Source organism: Lathamus discolor, chromosome 2 (assembly GCF_037157495.1).
Source record: "Lathamus discolor isolate bLatDis1 chromosome 2, bLatDis1.hap1, whole genome shotgun sequence".
NCBI lineage: Eukaryota > Metazoa > Chordata > Aves > Psittaciformes > Psittacidae > Lathamus > Lathamus discolor.
The window spans coordinates 112,258,412-112,270,613 of record NC_088885.1 but is presented as its reverse complement, the minus strand read 5'-3'; the positions used below and the strand labels follow the sequence as shown (position 1 = coordinate 112,270,613).

At 43.6% G+C, this 12,202-nt stretch overlaps 1 protein-coding gene across 5 annotated transcripts in view; it reads left to right on the top strand.

Moving 5' to 3' along the window:
- The window catches only part of OSBPL1A (oxysterol binding protein like 1A), a 78,672-nt gene extending 70,118 nt beyond the window's left edge, over positions 1-8,554 (top strand). For 4 of the 5 annotated variants that reach the window (XM_065668135.1, XM_065668137.1, XM_065668136.1 and 1 more), the window contains 2 exons: positions 3,714-3,804; positions 4,716-7,376. In XM_065668135.1, coding sequence (XP_065524207.1) covers positions 3,714-3,804; positions 4,716-4,914 — 290 coding nt within the window. In that variant the 3' untranslated portion in view covers positions 4,915-7,376. The other variant, XM_065668138.1, reaches the window with a different exon arrangement.
- Positions 8,555-12,202: the final 3,648 nt, after the last annotated feature.

The following is a 12,202-nucleotide window of genomic DNA, read 5'->3' as shown; positions in this document are numbered from 1 at the left end:
ATCTTTGGTAAGTCGTGGGAAACGGGCGAGGTGCCTGAGGATTGGCGGATGGCAAAGGTCACACCAATCTATAAGAAGGGCAAGAAGGAGGACCCGGGTAATTATAGACCGGTCAGCCTTACCTCCATCCCTGGAAAGATGATGGAACAACTTATTCTTGACTCCATCACTAGGCATATCAAGGATGAGGGGGTCATTAAGAACAGCCAACATGGTTTTATGAGGGGGAAGTCATGTATGACCAACCTTATAGCCTTCTATGAGGAAGTGACTAGGTGGAGGGATGATGGTAGAGCGGTAGATGTGGTTTTTCTTGATTTCAGTAAGGCATTTGATACTGTCTCCCACAGCATCCTCATAGATAAGCTAAGGAAGTGTGGGCTTGACAATCAAGTAGTGAGGTGGATCGAGAACTGGTTGAAAGGAAGAAGGCAGAGAGTTGTGGTCAATGGCGCAGAATCTAGCTGGAGGTCTGTGACTAGTGGAGTTCCTCAGGGGTCGGTGCTGGGACCGGTGCTGTTTAATATTTTCATCAATGACCTGGATGAGGGAACTGAGTGCACCCTCAGCAAGTTTGCTGATGACACAAAACTGGGAGGAGTGGCTGACACACCAGAGGACTGTGCTGCCATTCAGCGAGACCTGGACAGGCTGGAGAGTTGGGCGGGGAGAAACTTGATGAAATTTAACAAGGGCAAGTGTAGAGTCTTGCATCTGGGGAAGAACAACCCCATGTACCAGTACAGGTTGGGGGTTGACCTGCTGGAAAGTAGTGAAGGGGAAAGGGACCTGGGGGTCCTGGTGGATAGGAGGATGACCATGAGCCAGCAATGTGCTCTTGTGGCCAAGAAGGCAAATGGCATCTTAGGGTGCATTAGAAAGGGAGTGGTTAGTAGGTCAAGAGAGGTTCTCCTCCCCCTCTACTCAGCCTTGGTGAGGCCGCATCTGGAATATTGCGTCCAGTTCTGGGCCCCTCTGTTCAAGAAGGACAGGGAATTGCTTGAAGGAGTCCAGCGCAGAGCCACAAAGATGATTAAGGGAGTGGAACATCTCCCTTATGAGGAGAGGCTGAGGGAGCTGGGTCTCTTTAGCTTGCAAAAGAGGAGACTGAGGGGTGACCTCATCAATGTTTACAAATATGTGAAGGGTAGGTGTCAGGATGATGGAGCTAGGCTTTTTTCAGTGATATCCAGTGATAGGACAAGGGGCAATGGGTGTAAACTGGAACATAGGAAGTTCCACGTTAACATCAGGAAGAACTTCTTTACTGTAAGAGTGACAGAGCACTGGAACAGGTTGCCCAGGGGGGTTGTGGAGTCTCCTACACTGGAGATATTCAAGGCCCGCCTGGACAAGTTCCTGTGTGATGTACTGTAGGTTACCCTGCTCTTGTGGGGGGGTTGGACTGGATGATCTTTTGAGGTCCCTTCCAACCCTTGGGATTCTGTGATTCTGTGATTCTGTAATACAATACAGCCTTCTGCAGGCTGTGGTATGCTTCTAGTGAAAGATGTGCCACCCACTTCTACTGGGGCTGCTTGGGATAGAGTTAATTTCCTTCATAGCAGCCCATATATGATGCTGTGTTTTAGACTGGTGACCAAAGTAGCATTGATAACACATCAGTGTTTTGGTTATTGCTGAACAACATGTGCACAGTGTTAAGGCCACCTCTGTGGAGTTGGCAAGAGGCTGGCAGGGGACATACCCAGAACAGCTGACCCAAACTGACCTAAGGGGGAGCCATGTAACATCATGCTGAGCAGTAAATTGTGTATGTTAAGGGAAGTAGCTGTGGCTTGGTTACTGGCTGCATACACAATTCTGCTGGGGGAAGGTAGTAAGTGGTTGCCTTTGCATCACTTCCATCCTTTTTTTTGTTTCCCTTCACTTATTAAACTGTCTTTATGTCGACCTGTGAGGTTTTTTTCAGTTTTTCTGCTTTTGCTCCTTGATTCTCTCCCTTAACCCATTGGGGTGGATAGGAGTGAATAAGTGGCTTATGGGCACTTAGTTGCTGGCCAGGAACCCACCACATCCCCTGCTTGTTTATGTTCTTCCATATAAGCAAGAATCTTGAACCTCACAATGCTATGCTTTTTATTTAGCTTTAGGCCCTCTTCTTCCAAACACTGCCTGTCTATGCTCCATAGTAAGCCCTATAATTAGAAAGTAGTCTGAGGAGACAAACTGAGCATCAAAAAACAGCATTCGTGAACTTTTCAGTTTTCTGTTTCCATAAGCCTGATGCAAAAGGAGTACTTTGATGTGCCAATTCTGAGAAATGCACTCCAACTGTTTTTAATGAGTCTGTAAAACCAAAAAATACACTTGATGCAAAATTATTCTTCACTGAGAGTTGAACATTTCTGTTGTTTTGGAACAGTGAATTAGAAATACATTATGAAGCTTTCAGTGAGTAGAAATAGTGTGCTTTTTGGAAATGTCATGGAGACTGTTACTGTAGATACCATAGAATGAAAAGTGTCTTTTAGTCTTCTGGCATTTGGTTCCTTTGGCCCTCTTTTTGCTTCTTTTTCTCTGGCATTTTGCATATTAAAGCAGGGTGCTCAGCTTTGTAGACTAAAAGCATTGGGGCTCTTGCTTTCTCTGGATTGCTAAGTGATTGGGCTAAGTCATGAAACCTCTGATCCAGTTTCAGCTGTGTAGTAGCGCAATGGCTGTGACTGCTTCCGATAAACAGTCTGAGATCTGGCTATGAAAAAAAGCAGTGACACAGGTGTAATGCAGTACAGCTGAACTGTGCAGTTTTTTCTCAGAAGCTGAAAACCACCTCTTTGAGGCTTTTAAAAGGCAGGGCAGTGAATTCCCACAACCGGTCTCTCCTGCCTGTATGATCCTTTTGTGGCCACCACGATGGATGTACTTGGTTCAGACATCCCCAGTCATTTGTCTAAACTTGAAGTGCAGAAACCATGCAGTTATCAACAGACCGTATTCCTTAACTATACTAACAGCATAAAGTGTGTCTAGCAGGTAGGCTGGTAATACGTAGTATGTTAAGAGCTGGCACGGTAATGGGGAATGTCTTCCAGAAATGAACTTCCAAAAAGACTACTTATTTCTAAAATGTTAATGAAATGCTTTCTGAGGATTCAAAAAGGTACGAAAGAGATCAGCCTTCACCTGATCTCCTTCTTAGTATGACTCAGACTTTCTCACCATCCTTTCTGCCAAACAGAAGCAACTGTTCTGCTTGTTTAGGACCATGAACTGTGCTACCTTAGTGTGCTAAAAAACAAAGGATGCTGCAGTTCTTTGTGGCTTGGAAATGAATATTCCAGCCCCCTGTTGATCAGGAGCTAGGCACTAGTAACAACTTGTCCCAAACCTTAAAAGAAGCAGGCGGCCAGGCTTCTGAAATAAATCCAGCATATCTTAAACAGTTTCCCTACTGAAATAAATTGTAGGTATGCCACCTCCCCTAGCTCGCATTTGGTGTCACATAAACACGTTTTCAGGGCCCTCAGGTGATGGACATGTATTTAGCAGTCTTAAAGACTGGAATTTCATTGACTGATTTTGTGCCACAGCTGGCCTGGCTTTGCTCTTAGACAACCAGAAGCATTTCTGTGTTTTAAATGGACAATGTTTACTGCTTCCTTTATTTGCTGGGTCAGATGGTAATGTCCGTCTTATAGTATGCTTTAATGTCTTCTGTATTTTTATTTGTGTGTTCTTATTATTTCAAGACCTAGCTAGTGAAGAAAAGAAGAGGCTAGAAGAAAAACAAAGGACTGCCCGCAAAAATCGTTCAAAGTCAGAGGAAGACTGGAAAACGAGGTTAGTGAGTGCTTGCCTCTGTGTGTGTGTAAAGTTATGTAAAGGCTCTGAACATTCAGGTTAACTGCCAGTCCATGCTGGTGATGTGCATGCAGTGCTGTGTCAGCATGAAGAGCTGACATCATCAGGTTTGGTAGTGCCACTGTTCTGTTTGCAGACTTGGTCCCTGTCCCTGCAGGCTGTAGTGCTTCCAGGGAGAAGTGCCAGGTTTGGTCTCACTCCTTTCCCTCTCGCTGCTCGCACACACCCATATTCAAATTCAAATTGTGCTGTCTGAGCACCTCTTGGTTCTGACACAAAGAGGTGTTGCCACCGATAGCTGCTTGTAAGGACTGTCGTTGCTGATTAATTTATAATTGCCTCAAATTTGCATGCTTGGCCAAAGAGAGGAGGAAATGCTTCCTCCAGTGAACTTGATAGCTTATTGCCCATGACTTCTCAGATCGGTTGCTTTGTGCTGGCAATACTGTATTCCCACTGCATATAGTTATTCTCAAAACCAGTGAAATGACTGTACCACCCAGCTGTCAAAATTGTGGTCTTCTTTCTGAAAGGGTTACTGACTGCTAAAGTTAGATGAGCTAAGGGAAACATTCGCTTACAAGGATGTTTGTTTGCTTTTTTACGACAAGATGAGAGGGGTCATTTGGGAACCCTTACACACATGCTAAGTAGAAACTGAAAACATGACCGAATGAGTCTAGTTTGACCAGACAAGGTCTATTTAAAAGAATAGTTATAAATTGGTGGTCTCTCCACAGGAAAAAATGGTAGGGCTAAAGTATCTGAAAGTAAGCAAGCTTCATCTTTTCTCTATTAACTACCTATTACTACACCCAGACACTGTGGATTAAATCTTTAAAATGCCTGTTTATAACTATAAATCACTTTTTTCTTTTTTTCAAATGAAGTCACCCATCATCCCAGAGTCCCAGGTTTGGACATGTCTGCCTTTGTCTTTTTCCTGTGCCTGCTCTCCTGAAGTGTTTGGGTTTGTTTGCCCTGAGACTGGTTGAAAATAACATCTTTGTAATGCTTCCAAGTAAACGTGTTAAGTGCTGGACAGTCTTGTACCTCCTGCTTCCTTTCCTGAATTCAGAGTGCTTGTAGCTCTCACCAAGTGTTTTCCAAGCAAGGGGTAGTTGTATTCTGTTCTTCCAGGTGCTGATGTAGCTTCAAGTATAGCCCAAAGCACCTGAAGGTGGTGTGGGAAATAGGGGAATTCCTAGGGGGCAATGCAGAGCAGTGGTTTTCAAGGTATATAACTAGTGCAGGAACCATTCACAAGGGTCTTCAGTTGCTGTTCTGGAGGTACCGCAGACCTGCTCAGCACTGGTCTTGCAATATTCTTTGTTTTCCAGGATCTTTCTTTTAAAGCTTTGGCAGAAAATTCCTAGTCTCTGATCTCTAGTGGGAATGCCAGGTGTGACTCTTCCAAAGGATGATCATAAAGCCTGTAAAGGAAGCGTTGTGCTTAGGGGGTGGGAAAATGCATACTGTGAAGGAGAATTCTCCTGTTCCCAGATCAACTGTAGGTCTTACCTGCAGTGTAATAGAAACTCTGGTGTGAACTAGTGTGGTGCAGTTTCCTTGCCTCAGAAAAGCTGGCTTCTTAACTCTGGCTAGTAGAGTTCCTTCCTTGTAGGACAGTTCTCCAAAGTGCCAAGTGATTTCCCTTAAATTATTTTGAATCCATTTAGAAGGGGGGGTCTTGGTGTTTCCAAAGAAGTGATTCATATTGAACACTGAATGCTTTAGAGGCTGCCCAGTAGCCTCAAGTCTTGAGTAGAAGACCAGTTCTGAAACTAGATTATCCCATTGGTCTGGGTCTCCTGTGTCTCTCAGACCTGGTTCTTCCTATTGCTTTTCCCCATTCTATTGGAGTAGGTGATCACTGGAGGAGGGGCACATTGACCTGACCTGTACAAGTGCTGAAGACACACTAGTGAGGTACTGGGTGGTAGAATGAATCCTTTAATCTGAGAGATGAGGTAACTTATATCCTTGCCTCCCAGCAAATGCTTGGGTTTGTGCTCCGGCGTGAGCTGCTGCTACCTGTGAACTAGACACACGCACGCACTTTGGAATAGCTGACTCGTCTTGCGTGGAGATGATGAAGCAGTGGGGTGAATGACTTCTTTTGACTTCAGTTCACTTAACCAGGACAGCAGCAGAACTGCTGAAGTGTGCTGTAACTGTTCAGTTCACCACCGTGAAGATGGTACAAGGCATTTCTTGCGATACACATCTCAAGTCTTTTGAGCCAAGCAAGACTTGCCCATTAGCTGCCCTGCTTTGTAACATAGCTGCAATACTGGTGGCCTTTATGCTGTTGCCTTTTGAAGAGATCAAGTCATATTTTGTCCAAATGTGCTTTAATTTCTGTTCTGAAACCTTATGGTACCCCAGAAGGGATGAGTTAAAATGGGCTGCCTTGCACATACATGATTTGAGTGTGTTTCCTGCAGTGAGGGATATAAAGGAAGTACTGGCTTTTGTGGCCAGTGAGGAGGTGAAAGGAAGCTGTGGAGCCTGTTAACCACAGAAACAGCTCCTAGCAAGCTGACTTGTGCCATAAATGCAGCTTAACAAAATACAGCAAGAAGTTAAAATGCTGGAGGTCTGGTACTGTGCAGGGTGTGTACCGTTGAGGCAGAAGCTTGAGTAACTGGGCCCCAGCAGAAAGTGGTGTTCAGTAACAGCTGCAGGAGTGCCAGAAACAGTGTAGGAGAGGAGGAAGAAGAACGAACTTCTGTGCCATGATGATTTGAGAGGGTCATTACCCCTACTGGGGGATACTTGCCAGTAGCGTGGCCTTGTCAGCGAACCTTATTTTACAGATAGTCTTCCACAGCAGAAGGCTTTATACGCATGCAAGTGTAATCTGTGCACCTCCGTATTAGGTAAGAGGAGAGAGGGGAGGAAAAAAAGAAAGAAGGTGCTAAACTTCAGTATTTCTACCCACAACCATCTTAGCAAGTGCTTGCAAATAACTTCCTACAAATAGAATCAGCTTTCTGGGCATTCAGATCAGGCTCCCAGCACTAATGGTGTAATGCAACACAGTGTTGTTACAGTAAACTGTTCCTGCAGCCTGTGGGTGATACTTCACCTACGCTAAGGGTAACAGGCACACTTGCAAAACAAGGCTGTAAGAAACAAGGGGCAGTCTAAATCCCTGGGAAATAATGTTTTCCTGTTTTCAGGACTGCAGTGCTTGTGGTGTTCCATGTCTTGCAAAAACCGTTACTGCTTATGCATGCTGAAATGATTGTTCACAACTGCTTTGATGCAAAACTGTACCTGCCTTTTATATGTGATACTCTGGACTGCTTGGAGTGATAAAACACTGGTATCAGTAATTCTACCTGGGAGGCATTTTAAGCTGTGTGGTGGTGAATGGGGAGATCCACCCACTGAAGATGACTTTAAATTCACTTACAAATTTCAGTGCAAGAGAGCTCCTGCAATCACAACAGTTACTTTGAACAATAAACTGAAGAAGCAGCAAAGCAGTTCTGAACTTTTATAAAAGTGGGTGTTAATAACTTCACTTACATGCCCTACGTTTCCTTGCAGATGGTTCCACCAAGGTCCCAATCCCTACACTGGTGCACAGGACTGGCTCTATTCTGGCAACTACTGGGACAGAAACTACTTTAACTTGCCTGACATTTATTAATATGCAATAAGGAGCCTGTGACTGATACAAATAAGTCTTAATCTGTTTTAATGTTTTCCCTTGTTTTACTTATCTCCCAAAAAAACCTGACAAGTTATCAAGATTATTAAGCATCTCTCCACAGTAAATCTGGTGGTACATGATCTGCAGTCCCATAGGTAGGGGAATGATTTTTCTGGCTGATGGTGGGTCCTGCATGGACAGAGTCACCATGGTTTCAAGCTGCCCTGTTTGCCGAATACACCTATATTAGGTTGTGGTGTATGAGGAGCAGAACACCTTTGGCTGTTCTGTGAATACTTTCTTTTGTAGAGAACATTGGCACAAGTAAAACTGGTTTTATTTATTGTGACAAGGGAATACTTAAAAGCACACAGAGGAACTGCAATATTCTGTTCTTAGGTGAAGAAGTGTCACTTTTGTAAAGATGTAATTTTTCATAAAGTTGACTTTTCTTTTACTAAAGTAACTCCCTTAATTCTGAGCTCTGGTCAGAGATTCCAGAAGCATTCTGGTCTCTGAAGCATTAATGCAGTTGTTTAAGCTGGTAGCATTACTCAGAGGTATTTATTCAATGTTTTGTGCAGTGTGTTCTGAATTTTGCTCTCCTGTTTTGCTACCAACCTTAAGGTTTAAGGAATTAAGAGCCATTCAAGTATCTACAGATTTGATTTGAACTGCACACTAGCGACAGATTTGAAACGAATCTGTTTCATGCACTAAAAGTTCTGGTGCCCAGCACCACTGTATAAAGAACCTCATCAGTCCAGGATGGTGGAACGTGGTGGGGAGGGACAGGACCTGTGTCTGTACTGTGCAAACTCCCTGCGAGGAAGTCTTGTGCATTTCAAAGGTAGTACAGCACCTCAGTGAGGCCTCCTGTGCACAGCTGCTTTACCCCTTTTCAGTGGGGTGCATTCAATCTTAGCATGTAAGTTTATATTGAACTGTGTACAGAGCTTCTAGAGGGCAAGCTGCTCTTTGTAAAATATTTTAACTGCTGCCTGGAGGTTAGTGTTAATTGAATAATTTAATTGCTGGTAAATAAAGGCTTCAAAATTTCTTGCATCCAGTCTGAAGTGAGTGGTGTTTGACAGTGCTGATGCTTTCCGAGCAAGCCTACTCCAAAAGATGCTGCAATGAAGTTGCAGAGTGTGCGTCCCTACAGTTAGGTGGGATTGGGGATGGCTGGGGAACCAAGAGCATCCTCCTTGAACATGCAGGCTGCAGCTCTTGCTTTGATGGTGGACTGCTGCACCTGCTAATGAGGCAGAGAGCTGCTTTCTATTTTTAGGCTATGCACTACTAGGATTACCCAGGTAGTGCTGCTGAGACATATTTGCATAGATAAGAGAAAGCCTTTTCTTTGTCAGCCTTTCATGTGAGGGCTGAGTTCTCAGTGACCCATATCTCTGAGGCGTATACATACAGTGAAGAAGCTGGGCCACTGCCTTGAAATTCACAAAGTTAACATTCAGGAAAGTATAAAATGAATGAGAATGCTATGCCAGTTGCTGGCTTTATTGGAGCATTTGCATGATGCATTACAGTGTAGACTCCATTCTTCCTGAAGTCCAGACAGCCTGTTTAAAAAAATAACATGGACTTAGTGCCCACAGGAGGGCAAGAGTCCTAGCCAAAACACTTGGAGCAGATGTCAGCAAGATCTAACACGTGCACTGGAGCCAAGCAAATTGTATTGGTACAGTAGTTTCTTAGAAGTCATCTCTACCCTGCATTGTACTGACATAGGCGCTTTCAATTCACTGACCACTGATGAAGCTGTAGAGCTGGAAGCTGAAACAGGAAGATGACACAGAAACCCACACTTTCTTACCTGACAAGGCATAAGCTTGCTCAGATGATTCCACTTGTGCTCTTCCATTCTCTTAGAATGGCACAATAAATCACCTGCAGATAGGCCTAAGGTTGTAGCACTTGAGCCCTGCATATAATTGCTGCTCAGTCTTTAACAGAACGGGTCTACAAAGGGAACAGTTATTTTCTATGGAAACTGCTCTACATAAGGTGGAACCTCTACATCCAGCATCAGCTCAACATCCCAACACAGTGATACAACCTCAGTGGCTGAGATAACCTTAGCTTTGCTGCAGGAATGCACAGCCTGCAGTGGATTATTAGGAGCAAGTGACCATGGTGGTTCTTCTCACCTTAATTTACATCATTTGCTGCATCAGCAGCACCTTCTACTAGTGTTAATGCATTCTCTGAGGTCTGAGTGTCTTCACAAACAATCTGCAGACTCACATAATAAAAAGAATCACTGCTATCTAGGACATGGGCATCAAGCTGCATAGGCTCAGCAGGGTCGTACACCAACCGTTCAGGTTCCCCGGGGGATGAAGCCCCATCAGATTCAGGGTTGGATTTGCTTTCTGCAATGGAACTATCAATTGATGGGTGTCGAATTTGTTGGAGCTGTATTAAATACCACGTCCTTCAAAGAGCTGGTCTGCCTCTATGTCAGACTATGTCAGTACACTTGCCCTTTTGCTTGGGCTCTGCAGAAACAAAGTACCTATGTACTCTGATGTCTTCTCTTCCAGTTCCCTCTGCAGTGGGAGCGTGATCCAGGTGACAGCAAACTAGGGCCCCACAACATGAATTCAAATTCATGCCCTGAATTCACTTTTTTAAAGATAAACCCCACCAAAGCACGCTGTGGTAAGTGTACTGTGCTCAGTCTTGGGTTACTTGACGCAACCCAACACTGTAGTGCGCGGAAAGCAGAACGGCTGAGTGACTGACATAACAGACTGCAAAACACACCTGAGAAGTGATGTTCCATGGTGACCTCTGCCAGAAGCTCAGAGCAAACAGCTAGGGACTGTAACCTCTTCAGCCACAGCAGTACGTGAAAAGAGCAACAAGATTATTCGTTACCTGTTCATACTGCAGAACTTGATGGTTGCAAGGGCAAAACCTGAAATAAACCTCAACAGCCCCAGGGACAGCATTTGCTCTCCAGTTCATGTTTTCAGAGGATACACACAAGATCATTTTCTGTTCCAATAAAACAACCACCCAGAAAAGTAACTGCGTAGTGCTGTACCTTCAAGGCTACCGCTAAATGCATTTATGACAATCATGAAGGCAGGAAGATTGCAGGGGCAATCTGTGATCAGAGGATCTGCTGCAGGATAAAAATTTATTCATCAACAGCGCTACAGTCTTCAAAGTTGTAAACCCATCATCTACCTACCTGATCCTGCACTGCTGGATGTCTGCACCTATAAAAATCCCCAGGCGAATTCCAGCAGCACTGAAGATTTAAGATTCAACTGTCACTGCTGCTATTCAGACTATCTACAGGGACTTTCTTTAGTAAGTAACATATCCACAAGAGGTCATTCAAAAATCAGCAGAGTATTTATATCACTTTCAATCTGGTTCACTGGAAAGTATGTTAATGGTAAACTTACCACAAAACACTTCTTCCATAGAAGAATCCTTAGAAAGCAATTTCTCATTAAGAAAACTTCCCACACAACACTCAGTAGTCCTGGAGAGTGACAATGCAGACCATAATATTAAAAAGTTAGATATGAATATGCTATGGACTTACAATATTAGTAAGAATAGCCTTCCTACAGAAATAATAATATATACTTCAAGAATATATATGAGGACTAGAAAATATATCACTTCTGGGGTTGTGACAGTAATCTGAAGTGTAGATTTCTGTATGGAAAATACATGGAAGCAACAGGACTTCATAAAGCCATTCAACATACCTGGGTACGGAGGCTGTTACTTTGAGACCATCCTCAAAGAACACAGATGTAGAAGGTAACTTGTAGATTTGTTTCTGCTGAAGACTGTCAGAATTCTAGGTCTGCAAAGCTTTGTATAGCAAAAGCCTCAAAGATATTTAAGTACAGATGTCATAAACCACAGAAAAAGTTATTCTCACAGGTAACAGAAGTATGAACCTACTTAAATATTTAAACAGGCTTCAGCCCCTAACACAAAAGTGTGTCTGTCAAACTTAAGAGCTATCAGGAAAAACACATCTGGTCCCAAACTGAAGAGCCAGTCAGCCTAAGCACAGTTTGCCCAACTGCAGGCAATCACCTTGTCCTACCATGCTTTGCCCCACCTGCAGAAGTAATGGCTTCCAGGCAACATTAGAGTCTTAGAAATTGGACAGAAGTTCAGCAAATCAAAGTCCCAAGTAAGCTGTATTTTTCTGCCAAACCCAGGCTCAGATCATTCATTAGCTCTTCATTAGATAGTTCACAACAGGTTAATGAACCACACTGCTTGGTGACACATGGGGCATGCTCAGTTTTCAGTTTTTAACCTGGAATCTCTTTCAAAGCTTCAGGTAGATAGGCAGGAGAAGAGGACTTGCATTGTTCACAAGCACCATCTTTGTTTCTACCTGCCTGAGACTGCAGTAGAATTCTAAGTGGCAGTTTGTATTCATATACAAAAAATCTCCATGAAAAACTCCCTGCTTTTCATACCAAAGGTACAAAATAATGTTTTTATTTAAAGTGTCTTTATGTGTTTCTCCATCAGTACAAAGTCGAGGCCTTTGCTACAAGTGGGGAAGAGTGTATGTCCCAGTAGTACAATTACCTTTTCAATACAGTAAACATAATTCTTTTAGTGAAAGACTGGGAGGCATTTGTTATGTAAATGGTTTTGCTCTGTGAAGGCTGACAATCTCTCTCTCCCTCTTTCCCTCTC